We start from the raw sequence: 21,040 nt of genomic DNA, 5'->3' as shown, positions 1-21,040 counted from the left end.
GCAAGGGGATTTTTGCAACTTTAAGCTACAAGATAAAGGATCGGTGGTAGGAATGATGAAGAGTAGAGGATAAAAGACATTTGGATCTAGATGTGCAGGGCTTCCAAAGAATGAAACAGAAGGAGAAGGCAGAGGAGAGGAAAGGGGAAGCAATGGGAGTGGGGAATAGAGAAGAACAAGGAAGAACGAAGTTCAGGGAACTCTCCGGAGAATGAGATGTCAGGCCTCTGAAGAACTCACCGAGGAGCCTCCCATGAGATCTGCATTTCTCATGTCAGAGTACTGTGATGCTCAAGAAGCAGAAGGAAGGTACCCAGGAGCCCTGCACCGAAAGATGTTACCCATTTCCTTCTTCTCTCATATATACTTAGTTAGCTAAGGCTAGCGGGGAAATGAGAGCTAGAGAGTGAAAAGCCTGGACACGTGCTCTTCCATACCAAGTTCCTAGACTTCAGATCTAGCTGCCAATGGGGGAGGAGAAAGCTTTGAATAAGACATAACATGGGTGTTTCAAGAGAGATTGGACCAAATTATAGAAACTCAAATCAACCAGAATCATTGTGTGTGAAGGAAACATAAAGATAATCATACTTCCTATCAGTACTTTACTGGGTTAATATTCCCCATTGAACATGTTTTGCACATTTGCCATTTTTTTTTTTTTACAAAATTTGGAAAAACAAGGGTCCTTATCTTTCTAATAATCATGGGAAAATATCTTTGATACAACTTGCATTGATTTAATCGTGTAATAATTACTAGTATGGTACTTCCCCTTCCCCTGTTCCCCTCCACCTTCCCTTCTCTGGTATTTGCAGTTTCCGATATTTTTACTCCTTAACTGTGTAGACTAATGCTACAAGCACAGGTAAGAGTAAGATTATGGGTGCAGAATTCTCTTTCAAGACCAACATTCATAAAATGGATGAATATTAACTGTGTAAGTCTTAGGGGATTCATAATTAATTAACTGAATTTTAATTTTATAACAAATTTTAAGCAATTTTCAAATTTTATCCCTGTGAACAAATTCGATGTTACCAAGGAATATTCTGGCATATTCATCAAAATATATATAATCTATATTCAGATATACAGACAATAGAAAAAGCCAAAGATTTTTAAACTAAATTTTAAAATAAATAACTATGCTGTATTTTTACTATAAAATTTCCAAGGGACAAAATGTGCTTTTGAAACATTCCAGATTTAATCATAAAATTATATTCATGCTGTATTTTGGAGATGGGAAGAAAATTCACATGAACAAGAACTTCCAACTTTAATCAGTTTTGAATAAACACAATTGTCACAAAGTACATGCAAGATAAAATCATGTATGCACATCAGCTTCTTAAATAACGGGTTCTTAAATTATAGTCCTTGACTAATAGCACAAAGATGAGCATTAGCAGGAATTTGTACTCATGCCAATTGCTGGGCTACACCTGAGACCTCAGGGGATCAGATACTCTGGGAAAGAGGTACAGCTATCCGTTTTTTCCACAAACCTTCTAGAAGATTCCAATGTGGGCTCATGTTTAGGAATGACTATCTTAGTAAAGGATTTCTCAAAATTGAAAAACATTAAAATACTGATTCTTAGGTGCTACTCCTAGACAATCGAATTTAATCATTCTAGGCTGAAGTTTGGACAGGTTATTTTGAATTTGCCCTGGTATTCATTTTATTGAAAGCTATGTTAAGAATTGACAGCTGGTCCAGTTCAAGGACAGGCTTCACAGTTTGACTATGTCCCTCCTTTGCACCACCGACCTACAAATTTTCCTCTACATGTGTGACAACTCCTGAAAAAGTTCAATGATTGTTTAAAGATTAAGGCAACGCCTCAGAGGGCCTTCCTAATTATGTGTTTTCCCACACATAATCTCAACCTAAAATTTGCAATTAACTTGTAAAGGCAAGTGCAAGCAAAACGAGGAAGGTTTGTAAGTATATGTCAGTGAATTACATTGAAAATTTGAGCCTCAGTTGTAATAACTTCAGATCCTAAGTCCTATCAGAAACATTTTTAATCATAGATTTTTCAAGTTTTTAATCTTATATTAAAATTAATTTAGTGTAAAATACTACAAAACAAAAAATTGTTCAGGGAGTAGACATTTTTTTATTGTTTTTTACAATGATTGCAGTAGGATCCTTCTAGTAGGATTAAAATGTGGGAAACTTGGCCTCTTTCAAGGGCACATGTGAAATATAATCAGTCCAAGTGAATAATGGTGCTTAATAAAAATGGGGATTAATAGAGTCTATAATCATGTATAAAGCTGTGTCAAATAGGGTAACCTTTAAAAACTGTGGTCATTGTCTCTTTGTACTCAGTGCAAGGGTAATGTTGACTATGGAAACCTCTTCTATAACTTTAAATGTGAGATGGTACGTACCAGTTACTCTGCCAGATTCTCTCCTGATGGTAATTTTAATTTAAAATAACCATATAAAAGGTAGCTTAGCAGTTTAGTTTAAGAAAAACTTTAACAAAAATACTTCAGGCAAACAGAGAATGCAACTTCTAAATATAAGCATTTAAATTGAGGCATTAAAAAGCATTTTCCCAGTATTAATAGTACTATAAACTGGGGTTATATTATTTACACATAATTATATTATTGTTACTATTTTTTGTGATGCTGGGGGTCAAAAACAGGGCTTTGCACATACTAGGGAAATACTCTATGACTATGCCACATCCCCAGGACTAATAGCAGTAATTTAAAAAAATCCATTGACATTACTAAAATAAACTATGTTTTAGAAAATTAGTATCTTTCTCTTATATATGCGGATATATACCATTGACACAAATGATAATAATCTACTACTATGTAAGTGAAAAGAACAGTAATTAAATTTGCAACTTTAGGCAGCAATACATTTTTATTGCTGGCAGAAGTAGGAGAAGCACAAGAAAGTGACATGAAATTTTGAAATTACCAAACATATTTTACACTGATGATTTTTGTCAATCAAAATCATGTGTCTCTATAAAAAGCAACAATTACTTTACCAACTATGTAATCTTAGCCTTAATTATTTATTGCTCCCAGAATATAACATAAACACACCAATAAGAAATACGTTCTCTCCATTTACTACAAATGTTACTTATTGCACTATTTGGCAAGTTTAATCATTATAGACATAAGATTAATTATGAACACTTGAAAATGTTTTGCTAGCATAACTCCTAATGAAGTCTGCGATATTTAGATTCATTTATTTTAGCTGAGCATATTGTTATTGCTTTATGAATGAGATATATTGTAAAGTTGTCATCAAAGCACATACTTATGTTTGAAGGGATACGATGAAAGTAACATATCCTCTGCCTTGCTGGCTTGTATGCAATATGCTTCTAAGGGAATCACAGTGATAGAATGCTATATCTGACACAATCTCTACCAATAGGATATTTCATTCACAACTTACCACAAGTTGCCATTTCATCTGTCTGGTCACCACAGTCATCTTCTGTGTCACACAGCCACGCTCTGGGAATGCAACGCCCATTTCCACAAGAAAACTGGTCTACCTGGCATGTTCTGGCTATGATGATCAATTAATATACAAAGAATAAATTTAGAGGCTTCTTGAAGAATATTAAGGATATAGCAAAGCATGCAATATCTCTTTTACACATAAGATACCATTTTTCTCTATTAAGATCTATAAAGTTCATGTATTTTGACATTCAATTTTGTATTTTGACCACTGAGAGACAAGGGATTGAGTATTTCTCACACAATTCAAGGAATGAAACTTTGAATTTCTCATCTTACAATTATTTCTTGGCACATACTTATGAATATATTATTAAATTAAAGTTTATCCAAACTTTGATATATAAAAAATAATTTTCTATAGCATTTTCCAATAGACCAAGACAGCTTTTGTTTTATGTAAGAGGAAGTCTTTAGATATTGTATCAAGGTATATAGTTTCTAATCATGGTGTCAGAATTGTCATTTCCTATATTTTCATTGCATTTGCTTTTTGGAACTGTAAATGATCCACTACAAGGACCGAGAATATAAAAAATGTTTTCTTGAACATACATTTGGCCTCAAGACATCTTTAAAATTTTTGCACAGTTATATAAATAAATGTGTGACTTTTTAATCAAAGTATACTAATGAACTTTGCTTTGGGCTCTCTTAAAGGTTTCAGTGAACAGCAACATAGAACCTTGCTTTCTACGTTAGCCAAAGGCCATGGTTTAAACTATTCAGGAAATGGGTTATGTTCTATATGGAATTTGTCCTTTTTTATTATAATCAGGTCAACATTTTCAAAACCATAAAGGCCTACACAGCTTTGCTGTCTCTTCCCTTCCAGCTCTTGTTGTTAAATAGTTATTTTTAATGTCTGGCTTTCTTTTTGCTTCATTTTATTCTTCTGAGCTATTATATGTCTTCATATAAGTATCTTTTCCCCATCATTAGATAGGAAAACTGGGATATGCAAGGAAGGAGATACTTAGATTTAAGTATATTTTAATTAGATGGTTTGGATAAATGCGGAACAATTGGGGTTTGCATTTCTGTGGTTACAAAGAACATCCTTGCTTGAATTATAGGCTAATGCTTGTTTTCTGGGCTGAGAATCATAAAGATTTTCTACATTGTTTCTAATTACAGATATACCATTTCTAACTACAGTAATTTGAATGTTAGGAAAATTATCATACCACATATATTGCTTTATATGGATTAAGGTCTTGATTCTAAAATATTTTAAACTATATCTGATTTTTCTCATTTGACAAATTAATAATTTATTTTAAATTAAGGGATTTTAAGTATTCTAGCAAACATGTGCTTCCGATTTTACAATGTTAAAATTTCAGTAAGATCAACTATTTCTATGTTGTCTCATCTGGCTAATACTGTAGAGTTTTTGTTAAGTTATTCTAAAATTTAGAATAAAATCAATAAATTTCTTGGGTAATTTTATATAATTACATTTACTTACAAAATAGTATATGTAATTGTGTAAATTTGGTAAAAGATAAAGAGGGATATATACAAGATGTGGGCATTTGTTCACTGGAAGAACAGAGATGTGAGAATGATTACTAATTTTTCCACTACACATTTCTGTATTACTTCCCTTGTTAGAGTAAGTACGTTTTACTTTTCATGTATGAGGACAATGTTGTTTTTTTTTTGTACCGGGGATCAAACTCGGGACTTTGTGCTTGCCAGGCAGGTGGCAGAACCACTGAGATAAATTCCCGGCCCGAGGACAATTTTAATAATAGGATTTAAAAAAATTTTTTTTCTTTCTTCCTCTATAAAGTCTTCCCTTTTTTCTTTTTTTGCTTTCCATTTCTTTTGATTTCTAATCATTCACTATATCCTTCATTCTTTATCATTCCTTCAGTCTTTCATTATTACATATTTTCATCTCCATGAAATTCCAACTGACTCACAATAATATACTACACTTATTCAGTCCAATATTCTATTATTTGACATTCTTGTATCACCACATTCTCTCCTAATAATTCAGATGTTAGTATAACAAAGCTTTCAGAAACTGCTTTCTTTCATTAGTAGAGCTACAGAGATTAGAGAGGAAAATGCAAATTATTTCTATAAACTTATTTCATATGATGTATGACCTATCATTGTGATGGTGTGGAAGTTTGTACATTACCTCATTATAACTCTCAAGCTGCAGTTATGGTCTATAGTCCAAAAGAACATTCACTAGATTATTATTGAGGAATATTAGGCCAGAAAGCATATAAATTTACTTCCAATTTTAATCATGGATTTGCAGGGTCTACTAGAGAAATTTAACTGAATTTTAATAAAAAAGATGCTTCATTTCATAAATCTCTAAGGACTGTCTATGTACATGATGTATCCAGATTGACTGAATTATCACTTTCAAATCAGTGTATTCATATTGCAAGAGAAGTACAACTACCACCACTTTATCAGTTCTGTCTCCATCAGATCTAATTTAGTCTGAAGATGAGATTATAAAAGCAGCTCTAGAGAACTCTAATTTCATAGCAAATGCTGCTCTAAGGAAGAGGAAATTTAAGCTTCCTTTGGGAGAATTGTTTATCTAACAGTAAAATCAGAGATTCACTGATACAATGCAGCTATTTCTACTCATCATTCATAGTGTTATTTCTGCTGCCATGTAGCAGTGAGAATTCCCACAATGCATTTGTACTATACAGAGGAGGAGGGCATTAAAGGAAAACATACTATTCCTAAACTTTACCCTTGCTGCCTTTCAATCAAAGCATTCTAGCTAAACAAGACATGTCATATCAAGGCATATCAACATGTCCTTTTTTTTTTTTTTTTTTTTTGCAAGAGTCTTGCTCTGTAATCCAGGCTGGTCTAGAACTCACTGTGTAGCCCAGGCTGGCCTCCAACTCACAGTGGCTCTTTTGCTTCAGCCTCCTCAGTGCTGGCATTATAGGCAGTCACAACCCTACCCTGCTCAAAATGAACTTTAGCTTATCTTGGAAAAATTTCTTATTTCTTATGCATTGGGTTTTCTTTCTTTCTTTTTCTTTTTGGTACTGGGGATCGAACTTGGGCCCTTGTGCTTCCACAGCAGGCGACAAAACCACTGAGCTAAATCCCCGGCCCTTGCACTGGGTTGTTTTGATGCAATTACACCTGTATGGTATAAATTTATTGAAAAGCAATAGAGGATGTGAGAAGAAATAAATGTCGTATAACTAGAGCACTGCGATGGGAGAAAATGCTGAAGGGAAACTGCCTAGGTTTGAATCCAGAATTATCAGGACTACTATGATGTAAAAGAATTGCAAAACCACTATGTTTCATCTTGCCTCAAAGTCTCTGTCTTGAGTAGACAAAACACCCTTGGGAGGTTGGGGTAAGAGCGGCATCCCAGCCCTTGGCTGTGTCTGCTCTCTGGGCTCCTGTGCATGTCCAGGTTCTTTCGTGGCATATTCCCCTCTGTCTCCTTCCTTATTCAACTCACTCTACCCTCAACAATGCATGGATATCACTGCGTCATTATTTTCCATTTACATATTTCTATCACCTAGAGGAGTACATGGGATGTCATTAAACCTGCTGAATATCATGTTGACTATCACAACTTGGTATTTGCTCCATATTTATTCCATATTTTATTTAAAAATTTAAAGATGCATTAGTTACATTTGACATCCCCATAACATTTTTTCCTATCCCATTTCCCCCTCTTTCTTCCCAGATCTAACAACTGTCTTTAGTTTTCACCTTTTCACTCCCAAGGATAATTTAATACTCTTTGCACACATTACTGAATTCATAAAAATTATAGAGGACTGTTTGTACTTTCATTCTTTGTATAAATTGTATTGTTGACAATATTCAATTCATTTTTGTAAACATCTTTTTAAATTCATTCCTGTTGATAATTCAAATATTAATTCATTTGCTTTACCTATGAATAACAATTTATTACGAATATCCATTCTCTTATTAATAGATATTTGGGTTGTTTCAAGTTTTATCATTACCAGAACTGGAACAATGAACATACAAGTGCAGAGGCACTAATTAGAGTATAAGTGTGAAAACAGAATTACAGACACAAAGGCATACGCATCTTTACATTTATTGAATTTGACCAAGTTTCTTTCCAATGTAAAAGATGATTTATTTACCCACAAAGAAGAGTATATGATAATTCCTTTGTTTCTTTTGCCAATACTTGGTTTTATCAGATTAGTTATCTTTTTCCAATTACATGGCTTTATTATGTAGCATTTTTTCATATGTGTTTTTAAAGACTTAGCTGGAATATTGTCTCCTTTAGGAAATCTCCTCCAGTGAAATGAAAACTAAAATTCTTTATTCTTTCTGTGTGCTTGACTGAGAATTCACTTGGCATTTTGACTACTCTATCAGAATGGTCTATTAACATACTTTATCCTAGTCTCAATTCTTAGCTTCTTAATGAAGAGTATTATGTATTTTTCCTCATTCTATCACCAGTACCTTGATAAATGTTTAATGAATTAATATACTGATGAAGAAAAAATTCCAAAGGATCAATATAGGAAGTTGTCTTTTTTGTTGGATTTTCTTTTTAGGTATACAATGGTCATAATGCTAGTGGGTATAGGATAGTGGGTTCAATTACAACACAACACCCTACTATAAGTCTTTTTATCTAGGACACATGTCCATGCATACCCTGATATTTAAGAATAGAGGGAAATGGTTCAGGAAAATGGTCTGCATAAATTTGCCACTTTTTCTAGTGTGTTAAGCTACTATTTAAATATTTTGATAAAATGAAATGAAAGAACACTGTCACATCAACATAGTTTTCAAAATAAAAGGCATATTTATTTTTCTCTTTCTACTTTTAACTCATGTTTTTAAAGTAGCCGGTGGCCATAACAGCTCTCATAAATATACTGCTGAGATCTAGTACTTGGTGTCCGATTTCGGGTGACATCACTTGAAGTGGACCACAGGTCTTGAGTGTCTTAGATAGCCTATTAGTTAGGATCGATTGTTTTAATTGCTTTGATACAGAAGCACTTCCATTTTTAGTACTGTAAGTAGCTAGCCAAACATAAATGTTATTTAAAAAATAATTTACAAACAAGAGAATGGTAAAAATCTAGAAGAAATAAAGAAGACTTGTTATTACAAGTTGAATCAGCAGTTCCTTCCATTTTACTGTGTAAGCAGATCTGTCTGTTTAGTATGTAATGAACCATATGTTTGAACTGAATGTTAACTTTAAAAGAATAGTAATTGTATTGGCTTACCAAGATGCTTCTCTACAAATGAAATTCATATTGCAAGAGCAACCTGAGCAAAGTTAAATAGATTGACTATACCTAAAATTCTAGTTAATCTGCAAGATAATACAGTTTAGTATAAAAAGTAATGGTCATCCAGACACAATATTTGGAATAAAATTACCCTAAATTCTTACCAATGGTGTGAGTTTAGGAAAGTCTTCTTGCAGATGATTCATCTATAAAATGAATGATCTTGAAAGCAGTGACCCAGGACCAAGCAGTTTCTGGAGGTCCTCTTTCTTTTTATTTATTTATTTATTTTTTTAGAAAATCTTTCATGAAACCACCTTATAAGACACACATAACACTCTTTTAAGAAATTAATTTACTCTAAATTGTCAGAGGAGACTTTAACTTAGGAGTTAAGAGAATAACTGGCCCACAGATCCTGAGCAAGGATGTCCTACAAAAAAGCTTTATATAAGTTACAGCTTAGGGTTATGGAAGGGTGACTGTTTCATTCCTGCCACTGCAGTTTTGTGTGTAGTGAAAACCTCTTTGGAAACAACTTCTAGCTAATTCATAGAGCTGCACAGAGCTGCAAGAAACATAAGAGGAAAATGAGTTGCAGAGAACTGTAAGTCTGACAAGAGAAAACCAGTGCCCAAAACAAGAGTAGGAAAAAATCTTTTTGACATCTGAGTCTTTTCTGTGCATGCTGCTCTATTGTTTTCATTAGGAATTTATAATGGCTGTTACTTAGTAAGGCTCATTTTGTAAAAAGCAAAGAGCTGGTGCTTTTATATTTTATGTTACTATATTCAATGTGTTTTAAATCTTTTTTACTAGTCATATCAATATGTGCCATCAAAAACAGCAGGTTTTTTTCATCATTTAAAGAGAAGCACTAGGCTGCTGGTAGTCCGAATCATTTTTCAATGTTTATCTAACTAATAATGACCTTTCTGGCACTCTGTTGTAACCCATGCTACCAGCTGTGTATTTCCACTCAACAAGAACCTGGCTAGGGATTCAAAGGTTTATTACAATGGTATAGATTATATGGAAATATAAATAGGCTTAGTGGTCTTGAGACTTATGGAACTAAGAAACTACCTCACATAAATAATGTGCAATGAACAGAAAACTATTCACAAAGGTATTCCACAGGAGAAAAAATAAAATTTGTAAGTCTTTTTTAAAGGTTTTTTAAAAAAAGTGTTCCTTGTGAGATGGCCCGTATCAAAGCCTGCCAACAAACCTTGACTTCTACTGCCAAGTAAGATTTAATAGGGACTTGTCTTGAACAAGAAATATATTGACAGTCAATGTATATAAATAGATAAAGTGCCAAATTACTTTGTAAAGAAGTCATTCCCAAGGATTAAATAAAAATCAATTTGTACTTGAGTCTTTGTGGCATCAAAATTTTGCATTCATTGACTATTGCAATAATCAGATTATCAACACTAAGAAAGGCCAGATGAGTTCAAAGCATTAACCTGTATTTTTATGAAGGCCAAGTATGAAGTTGATGTAGGTACATGTCTGAGGAAAGCTTTACCTGTGCAAGTTTGATTGGATTCATCTTCATTGCTCCCACAATCATTAGCTCCATCGCAAAGCCATCTCTTGGGGATACAGCGATTATTCTGGCATTTAAACTGATCATCAGGACAGCTATGATTGACTGGGAGGGAGAGTGAAGCAAGCTTAATTATTTAAAATTGGATAAACTCATAAATATTTTAAACTATATTTACAAAAATGTTACAGAAATTATATTACAGTACAATAAATAGCAGGGCTTCTGCCATTCACTGTCTCCAATTTTATAGTAAATATTAATATTCTAGACTTTGTTAAAATATAACTTTCATAGAAGGCATCAGGTAAGTAAAGCTCAAATAAAAGGAAATGTATTCATTTTTAATGTTTCCACTCAAACCAACAAGATATCTAAGTTCCTCTTCCTTCTGTTACCTGAAATGGTGACTTAATTCCAAAATATTCATCACAAGCTTTTAAAATTAACCTCAAGGTAATGTTTAATTTAACAAATAGATCTCAAATTATTTAATCATATATATCAACTATGCTATCTTTTAAACTATACATCTATTCAAATATTTTTTAAAATATTAACTAAACCTAATTAGATTTTACTTAATCCAATGTTTCTTGGGACTGGAAAGAAAAATACAGAAATGAAAATTATATCACTCCTGACATAGAGTTAATGCTAAAACAAGATTCTATGTAATTTTAATAACGAAAAAGATCATCATGAGTTTTTTCCCCAGCAAAAACAAATAAACATGCAACTAGAAAAAAAATACTGAAGATAAAACCAATCCTCCTATGGGAAGCTATTCATAGCTAAGAATTAAACTTCTAATATTTAATCACAATGGGGGGCACATTAATGTTAACCATTTATAAGTACTCTTCTAGGATTCTAGAGACATGCTCTTCAGTATTTATCTCACACATTCAACATTCTTTTAAAGCAATTTTTCTTATGCCCAGCAGTTTCAGTTTTGTAATATAAAAAGAATATCAGTACAATTTTATTTAGAATTTGAAAAACTCATTTTTATCATGCTGTTGCATAGAAAATGTGTACATTTCCAGTCAGTTCTTATAAAACACTTTTCTTTCGAAGTAGTTCTAGTGCTAAAATGATTTTAACACTTTTTAGAAAGTTCTTATTCATGTAAAGGTAAAAAAATATATAATGGGAGAAAAGACATCTTTTATTGGAGCATGATTAACTGTTTTTATTCACTTCAGGGACTTTAGCAAAAACATGATGCATGAAAAATAAAAGTCCTCAAAAATATCAGAGTAAACATTGTGAAGTTTTAAAATTATGTGCATGCACTTCAGTAAAGCCTAATCAAGGACTTTAGCAATTTTTATCAATAAGGTAGTTAGGAATTCAAACATAGTTTTGGGGTTTAAAATTAAGACACTGAAGGATAGAAAGTACAATGCTAACAGAATTCAGGGTAGTGGATTATGAGTGTTTAGAATCTAAAATAGTTCTCTATAATTACTTATGTAGTACTGGAATGTTAACCATGAAGCCCTAGAAATATAATGCAACTCAGAATGACTGAAATGTTCAGAGGAAACACTCTACAGAAAGATAGCCAGAGATGTTTAATGTTCATTGCCTCTGTTATTCAAGCATTCATTCTTGCATATGCTAAAGGTTGTGTTAGATGTTGAGACTACAAAGATGCTATGACATAATGTGCCTCCTTATGAAAATATCTATTAGACGTACCACACAAGAGGTGTGTAATTACCACATGGTTTCAAAACTACCATCGTAAAAGCACGTGTAACCAATGAATGTGTAACTCCAACTGGGCTGTACTGAGAAGTATTTGAGTGGTCAAAATTGTCTTTCTGAAGAAGGTAATGAGAAACTGTTTTTAATTCCATAGGCTAGGAACAGTCAGTGTACTGTCACAGTAAGGCAAAACAGAAGAATACTTTTGGAGACCTACTTTAAATTTACAGGAGCAAAGGCTAAGATGCTTGATACACTAAAGGCTAAAAATTTAATTATGAGAAATAACAGAAAGTACCCATGTATGAGTCAGCACATTTTAGGATTTATCTTCTTAGATATGCAGTTATTGTAATAACAAAAATGGATTGCATTTTATGAATGATACTATGGAATCATTGTGGAAAGTGAACTTTAAGAAAGGAAAAGTGGTAGGAATTATAAAAGAACACTTGCTGAGATCTGAGAGGGGAACCTAATTTAGGCAATGTAAATTGAGGAGAGGTAAGATTAGAAATTAATTAAACGTTTAAAAAATTAATTAGGAGGTAGAAAATAAAACTATTAACAAATAGAGGACACCAGGAAAAGTTCATGGCTTGGATGACAGGACAGAAAGGAATGACGACAATCAAGAAAAATACACTGACTAGAAATTTTACCACTGTAATGAACAGCAACATGCAGTACCTGCTATAGTGAAGGAAGATATAAGTTTCCTTGTTGGGTTGATGGGAAAGGAAGATCAGCCACACAGAGGGAGGAATGGATATGATGAAGTAACACATAAATATTAGAATAAAATAACTATGCTCTCCTCAGGCACTGGATTTCTGTGACTAGAGGAAACTAATACCTAGTTAGCATTGATTAAAATCTTGAAAAAACATGGAGATCCAGAAGGAGTGAGGAATTAAGCTAATCACTAACTAATACAGCTTTTGGATAAAAAGGCAGAAAAATACCCTTATACTCAGATGAGATGCTTTTCTCATGTGAAAATTTTGATAATTATGTCAATTTAGTATTTAAGATTTTACTTGTTGATTCATATTTTATAGGACAGAAAATAGTGGAAGTGAAAATAAGAAGTGCATACTATTGAAATTACTGTCTATTCTTGAAATTCAAGAAAAAACATTCTACATTTATGTATTAGTTATAACTTAAGGATCATATATAATAGAAAATTGGAAAATATTTTTAAAATCCATATTCTTAGAATTTAATCCTATAGCACAAATGTTGGCAAAATATAGATGCCCAGACCAGTTTGTCCTGTCTTTTCTTCTGTTTTCTCTTTCCTTTTCTTTCCTCCCTTCTCCTTTCCTTTCCTTTCCTTTCCATTCCTTTCTTTTTCTGACATAGAGAAGGGAAGATTGAACTTAGGACATGTTCATTCAACTATAGAACCAGCTGTTTATTTTTATTTTCATTTTGAGGCAGTACTTAGCTAAGGTGCAAAGTTCCTCAAATTTGCAATCCTCCTGCCCCAGCCTGTCAGAATGCTAGGATTATAGGTGTTTGCTACCATATCCAGTTCATATTTATTCATTCTTTTAAAACGTATTTTTAAACTTTATTGTAACATTATTAATTTTAAAATGAATAAAAAAGAATAAGGTAAATTAATTTAACCTGAAAATTGCAGTAATTAGAAGATTATTTTTAAAACAGTATGCTTATGTTAAATCAAAAGATAGAAGATGTATGTCTCTAACATATTCCTGTATCTGCATAAAATGTTATTTCTCTCAAAAGAATGTAATTAGTGACTCTAAATAAATGTGTTATCGAAATATTATTTCATGAACTTTCCAAAGTGTATTGTCTGCAAATATATAAGAAGTTTTCTTATTCTTATCAGAAGCATGAAATTGTTTCTGTACAATAGAAAAAATGAAATAGTAAATAAGAGGCAAAGCGAGGAGGGGGCTATCAAGCCTTTGGTTTCTGTGTGATGCTCTGTATGTGTTTTGTTCCATGTCCTGAGCGAGTGAAGTTTGTTAATCACATATTCCAAAACCATGTCTCTGTCCTTGGATCTTCTTCAAGATTCTATTGCCACAGAGCAATAGAGTGACTTCTGACCTTCTGGAATGCACTTACTCTTGAGCAGTTTAAGTTGACTTTCCATACCTTTACATTTAAAATTCAAAGTGATCCCCTGTCCCTGCCATAAACAGTGGTGTGGCTCCACTGACACCTCAGACTAGGAGGAGAGATGAGTTATAGGGAAACTAAAACGATCCATAAAGCCTGGAGAAAGAGAAGCGAAACTTTGCTTCAAATGCTGCAAATGAGGCAAGGTGTTGTCTACCCTTTTGCAAAAGGATGACTAAGAAATAAAAATGAGTTCAATTTGCATCAAAGGTATTTTCACACACTGCTATGATAATTCCCAAACGCAAAACACCCAGGAAAATGGAGTTTACAGATGGCTTGAAGGAGAACATACAGCAGTTGATGGGATCCTCATCACTGCCATCGAGGCAGTCATCATCGCCGTCACATTCCCACCGAGCCTGGATGCAGTGTCTGTTTCTGCAGCGGAATTCTCCAGCTTTACATGTGCGAGGCAACACTTCTCCAGGATTAACTAGAGATAAAAAAAATCCAAGGCATATGAACAATGCTAGGTGCGTGCAGTTGATTCAATGTACATTTTATCATGGTTGTTTAAGATTTCACATATAAATGTGATCATGTAGTATTAGTCTTTCTCCATCTGATATCACCATTATCAAAATATGCTTCAGATACATCAAGTTGTCAGAAATGACAGGATGTCCTTTGGTTAAAGGCTAAACATTTCATTATGTACACGTACATGTGCACACATAGAAATACATATCATTTCTAAGCTGAATTCTTGGGTTGAAGAGGAAAGAAAATGGGACATAGATCAAAGGTTACAAACTGTAGACAGACATCATCAGCAAGTCCCCCAATCCGAGGTATGCCATCAGGGCTATAGTTCCAGTATTGTAAGGTACACAGGAAACTCATGGCAACTAGATTTTACAACATGATCTCACTAATAAGAAACTGACAAAGTAATAAATAATCCTTCAAATTAACCAAGATTAGAAATAAACTAACATATGTTATGAATTGCCTGGTATAAAAGCACTAGTTCTCACGTGTCCTTTGAAGCCTATTGTTAAAACAATCCTATCAGAAAGCCTGTGCTTGACTCTCTAAGACACTATGAAGGGAAATTTGCATCCTAGAATTAGTTATTTTTGTTTGCTAAAACTCGTGGAGTGATTGCTAGAAGTAATGTCCAGGTGATAATGAAATAAAGAAAGAAAACCTATTAATAAACTGTTTCATTTTATTTCAGTTTTATATCATCTTATGTTCAGATCTTGGCTCAATAAATTAACTCAATACATGTTCCTAATCTTGATTTATTAAGCTACTGAGTGAACAAGTGACTGTATTTCTAACTTTACTCATACTCTTTTCAAACCCAGGATAGTAATGTATGCTAAATTAAATCATGTCTTCTCCCTCATTTGATGATTTGCTGTCATCTGTGTAAAAATTATAACTCAGTCATAACAGCATTTGTCCCTGTTCAAAATATAAAATAAAATGTTCTTGTTTTCACTACATGTCTCACATTAAGACGTTTATTTGTTTAACACATTGTTCATTTGTTTTTTGTTTTGGTTTCATTTTGGGATTAGACTCTCTTATTGCATCTTTGAACAGAAAAAGAGAGGAACAAAAAGAAAACTTGAAGTGGTTTGTTAGATGCCTTCATATAACCTCACACAGAATGACAGTGAGAAAAATGCTACTGCGGCTTTTTACTTTTCTTCCTCAGATCAGAGTAAATGAACTTTCATTAGCTAGAGTGGTCTTCCTAGCAGCAACCTAAGTGTGTTATAATCTTCTGTGAGTTAGTATGAAAGGAGGCAATAAATCTTCACTGTCTTGAACTTTTACTATACATTAGATTGCATAGATCCTAGACCATAAGGCTTGTCACAACTGAACAGATAAATGGCTCAACACAGTTGAGTACTCTCCCTGACAGAGACATGGATCTGGTGTTATAGAGAGTCATAAAGGTCACAGCTCTACTGACAAATAATTTTGCAGTGCTTAACCCTTAGATAACTAACATATTTACAATGTTCAAATTTCCTGTCTGTGCATAAGGCACATTTGCAAATTCTGTATTTTCTTTCATGCCACTACGAAAACATTTAAAAATTACTAATTTATTCCTCCAGGTAAAATAATGGTACTATTTCATAAAACAGGCACTATCACTTTTCTTAGAACTATTATGTCCTCATTTTTAATTGTTAACTTTTTGCTTTTCCTCAGAACAGTGTCAAGAGAAATATAAAATTTACTTAATAGTCAGTCAATTAGTTTTACACATGCTTCTCGGAGATAATGCATTCCAGGTAATTATACTTCAGGAGACATCAATCCTCCTGTGAGAGAATTTGACCACAGCAGACAATATTCACCAAAAGCACAAGTGTCCAATCTACTCTCTTCCTTGATTTATCCCAAGCATGGCATTAGAATTCAATCTTTATCAATCATATAGGATGCCAATGTTTTTCTGTTGGGTGCATGCCTTTCATGGTATAGCCTTATATTACAAATTCATTAAGAATAAATCCTTGATGTTCATTCTCACCTTGATCATTTGGCAATGAGTTCTTGTTTACTTGATGTCAGTTTAAGAAGATGACAGAAAGCAGGAAGATCATGTCTGGCACCATCTCTGTTTTGATTATTAGACTCAGATTACATAGTTAATCCAGTTAACTCCTTTCACATATCTATAATCTAGCTTGAACTAAAGCCAAAGTCCAGAATAATTTGCACTGAGGAGAGGTTGTGGCACAGGGATATTGTTTGGTCCTATATTCTGCAAGTATAAACTTCATTCCTAGTTTTCCTGCATGTTAATTTCCTTATTTGCAAACCAAGTCTAATATATCCTTAAAATATTTTCACAATAAATATGAACTGAACACATTGAGATAAACACATTTTGAGTTCTTTGCAAAGAAAAGGAGGTGGTATGCTTCTTTTTTTGACTTTTCTTAATATTTTTCAAAGGAAACTAGGTAAGTTCCCTACTATAGCAAATGATACAATAGAATTTTTGACAGCTCAACGCAATACTCATTCTGAAATAAGAATGAACTTCTTTTTGGTGATTTAAAATTGTTTATTTTAGAAAGTATAGATAAATCATCATTTATTTCCATTTCATTGCAAGAATTTTAACTCATCTATGAATTATAGGTTCTAGGAAGAGAACAACCCCAGAAAAATTTCCTAAAACTCTAACCAAAGACTTAGGTATGAATATGATAATAAATCTTGTAACATCAGTTTTGTAATAAACATCATGCATAATGTTTTTTACAGACCAATGTCACTTAATTTTTTATTTACATAGAAATACTCAGTGGTATCCTGGGTTGTGTAGACATAAATAATTTCTCACTTTCTGGTTCTGTTTTATTTTGTTTTTTTCCACCCACAGTTAAGCCTGTCATTCTGAGTCATTCCAAGTGCGCTCAGCTAGAGTTTCTTTAAAGATATTGCGTCCCTGGCTTCCAAGAAACTAGTGAACATGTTTTGTTTTTGTTTGGTTTGGCAGTTATGCAAAGAGAATAACTACATAAGGCAGAATGCTACATGAAAAGCCAAGGGTACAAAAGAAAGACACTAGTAGTCACTGCTGGAAAAAAAAAAAAACAATATGGAAAACCCATTTAAGGCTTTGGCTAAAGTGACAGGGCTATTTCTATGAAGTGAAATGCTCGAGTAAATATCTCTGAGGCCTTTTCCTTACCATAATGTTTAAATATAGGTAAATCATTAAAAGTGACTAAAAATCTTGATCAAAGAGATAATATCTAACTGCAAGGAGAAATAGCTGAAAAGTATGTAAGGGAACAGTTAAGACAATCTTTTAGTCTAAGGGTTTTATGTAGATATGAGGAAAAGCATTTGCCATTGACTTAGTGATGTCTAAAACATGGCATAAAGGTGGTTTCTCTGTGTCTATTACAACTCTAGGTGTTTGTGTGTCACATGTTGTCCTTCCTCCTGTGCTCACAGGCTGACTCTAATGACGAGCTTGGGCTAGGGGATCAGTGTATCCTCCAAGGAGTCTTTCATTCTACATTCCTCTTGCAGAGCAGGCAAAGAAAAACCAATGGGCATGTGAGTGTGACTGATTTTTAGTAAAACTGTCTCTCTTTTTGTTTGAGCCACTAAAATATACATGGGAAAAGAAAATTTATGTAAATAGTTATAAATAATTAAAGAGATGATGACATCTAGAAGGAATTTACTTTCTGGATTTAAAAAATTATAGTTATTTTTTGTTTTGTCGTCTGCTTATCCCAGATCTTTTATTGGGTGTTTGCCAATAGAGGCAAGCATTCTACCAACACCTAGTTGGTTTTTTACTTCTGCTTATCTCAGTTATTTATCTGAACTCATTTTTACACTGTCAATATTCTCCCTCATTTTCTCCATCCTATAATAATGTTATATATAAATCTACCAATATCTTTTTATAGCCTTATCAATAGATATACTTATACAAAAATTATCCATAAGTTTTTTAGCCTATAAACTAAATAGCCTGTAAAACTATAAGTCTGCAAGAATAAGAATGAAGGAAATAGAGCAAAATTAGAAGACTGATGACAACATAATTATGATATGTATAATTAAAATTAAGGAACTAATTAAAAATTTTCAGGGCTAAAATTCCATGTAGATATCAGTACCTTATGAATATATCCTCTTCTCAACTTGCTACCATGATGAAAAGAATAAGAAAATTCAGAAGTCTCTGGGAGTTCAGTCTCTTGATCATCCTAGCCTAAGGAAATTTTGACTTTTTTTCCAAGCCAGTAAGATTAGATTTAAAGATTCACTGAAGACCCTCTCAAGTTGTAGCACTGGAAATTGAATAAGCCTTTCCATCTGGAGGTAAGAAGAAAAATTCTTTGCTCCTACAGGTCAGACTGCAAGGTGTGCACCTAGCAAAACGGGAGATGCATTCAGGGCTACCTCCTATCCCAGAGAGGACGTCTAGAGCGGAGCAAAGGGAAGATGAGGGCTGAGGGTGCTCACAAAGAACACCCTATGTGTTTCTATTCTGTTTGAAATGCTGCAGTCATTCAACTGTGTTTCCAGAACATACAAGGCAACATATTTCAACTAATGAAACTTTGATCTAGGCCCAAAAATAAAATAAATATTTTTAAATTGATTAATTAGGTTGATTAAATAAGTGTCAAATATATTTACACTATAAAGAAGAATCTGCACAAGGATTCATATAATATTCTTTGAAATCCTAGAGCATAATAAGGAATGAAATTGAGGAAGATGAAGAAAGTGCTATATTAGAAAGGAAGCTAAAGTCTTTATCTCAAACTATTGGAATTCAAAATAGCCTAAGAATTTAAAACTTAATGGTATTATTCTAAATATCTAAAGATGATGTAATACAGATGGAACATAGGTTGTATAGTAAAATACAAAAGTAAATATACACAGTAAAGATATAAATATCTACAACAATGCATCAAAATAATACCAAATATGAAAAATGAAAATAAGATAAGTGGTCTAAAAAGCAGTCATTGAAAATCATGTTTGTAAAGAATAATCAATTACATGATAAGATGTTAGAGTCATATTAAGTGAAAGCAAAGGGCAAAATCTATGCTATTGCAGTACAGCGGTGCAGCATTTATGGCACTCTTGCCACGGAGGCTGTTTGTATTATGAAAACTCTGTTTTTGTGTTTTTCTTTTAATGTAGAATTGCTTTTTTCTAAACTAAAACCCCAGTATTCACGTTTAATTGCAGTGTTGACACTTTGCAATAAATAAGTAGATTCTGAGTTGCAGCTTGGGCAGTCTCTAAAAGGTTTGCCATCACTGCTGTAGTCTGATAAAAAACTGAACACAAAGAGGAACAATATAATTAAGAGTTTCATCTTCAAAATGAAATAATTTGAGGCCTAATTCCCATAGTGTCCATAGAGTTTTCCTGGACTGAACCAAAGCATCAACTCTTCCTGGGTTCTAAACCTGTATGTCGACTGCACTACACGACCACTTCTCTCATATCTCAGCTTGCTAACTGAGGATTCTGAGACTTGTCAGCCTCCATATTCATTGAGCCAGTTCCACATAATCTCTCTCTCCCTTTCAAATATATAAATTTGATATATCCAATATATGTATCCATCAATCTTACGGGTTCTGAGGTTTTTCTAGAGAGACCAAATACACAGTTCAAGATTAAATCATTTAGAAATTTTTATATTGTGATCAATACACACATAATTTTGTTGGACTTATTGTGCCTAAGGGACTCAATATGTGGTAGAAAGAAGAAATTCCAAGAGTCATTTTGGAATAATAAGATGCAATAAATTGAACGATATCTGCAAAAGTTAATAAAAGTGCCTTTAGCCCAGGTCAATCAATCTAGTTCATTTCCTACTATGATAAAGAATATAAATTCCTTAAAAGATTCTTTATTGGTCCCTCCCTCCCCACTCTTCCCTTCCAAATATAGACAACTGAGCATATTAAGCCATTTAAAATCATTTTAGACCTATCTTGTGCCTCAACTTTCCATCTATCTATTAACAGTTACATTTTCATTTGCAGCTGATGATGGTGAAGTTCTTTACAATTTCATGAAACATTTGACTATGTGACATACATTTATTTGAATGTTTTACTAAACTATATGCTGCAATGAAAACATTCTCTGCAAAACTTTGTCATTATCATTTATTTGTCTGTATATTAAAAATGATTTAATAATTTACAGTCTAGATAAAATACCTATGTAATTATCTGAATTGTTCTGTTCAAGTTTGATTTTAATTTCTTTGGCTTCACATGCTTCTTGTTTTCAGAAAGTGTCATATAAACAACGAT

General features: G+C 33.0%; 1 protein-coding gene across 11 annotated transcripts in view; it reads right to left on the bottom strand.

The window, feature by feature from the left end:
• Lrp1b (LDL receptor related protein 1B) overlaps window positions 1–21,040 on the bottom strand; it is a 1,848,437-nt gene that overhangs the window by 745,601 nt on the left and 1,081,796 nt on the right. For all 11 annotated transcript variants that reach the window (XR_015445151.1, XM_087195526.1, XM_087195530.1 and 8 more), the window contains 3 exons: window positions 14,527–14,667; window positions 10,332–10,457; window positions 3,451–3,567 (listed from right to left, as the gene is read on the bottom strand). Coding sequence is in view for 10 of the 11 variants with exons in the window: in XM_087195526.1 (XP_087051652.1) it covers window positions 3,451–3,567; window positions 10,332–10,457; window positions 14,527–14,667 (384 nt within the window). In the remaining variant the exon portion in view is untranslated. The remainder of the gene's footprint in view (window positions 1–3,450; window positions 3,568–10,331; window positions 10,458–14,526; window positions 14,668–21,040) is intronic.

This window comes from Heterocephalus glaber, unplaced genomic scaffold (genome assembly GCF_053883595.1).
Source record: "Heterocephalus glaber isolate CG9 unplaced genomic scaffold, H.glaber_assembly_v1.0 deba00000347, whole genome shotgun sequence".
Taxonomy (NCBI): domain Eukaryota; kingdom Metazoa; phylum Chordata; class Mammalia; order Rodentia; family Bathyergidae; genus Heterocephalus; species Heterocephalus glaber.
Note: the sequence above shows the minus strand (reverse complement) of the source record. Positions and strands in the feature narration are given on the sequence as shown.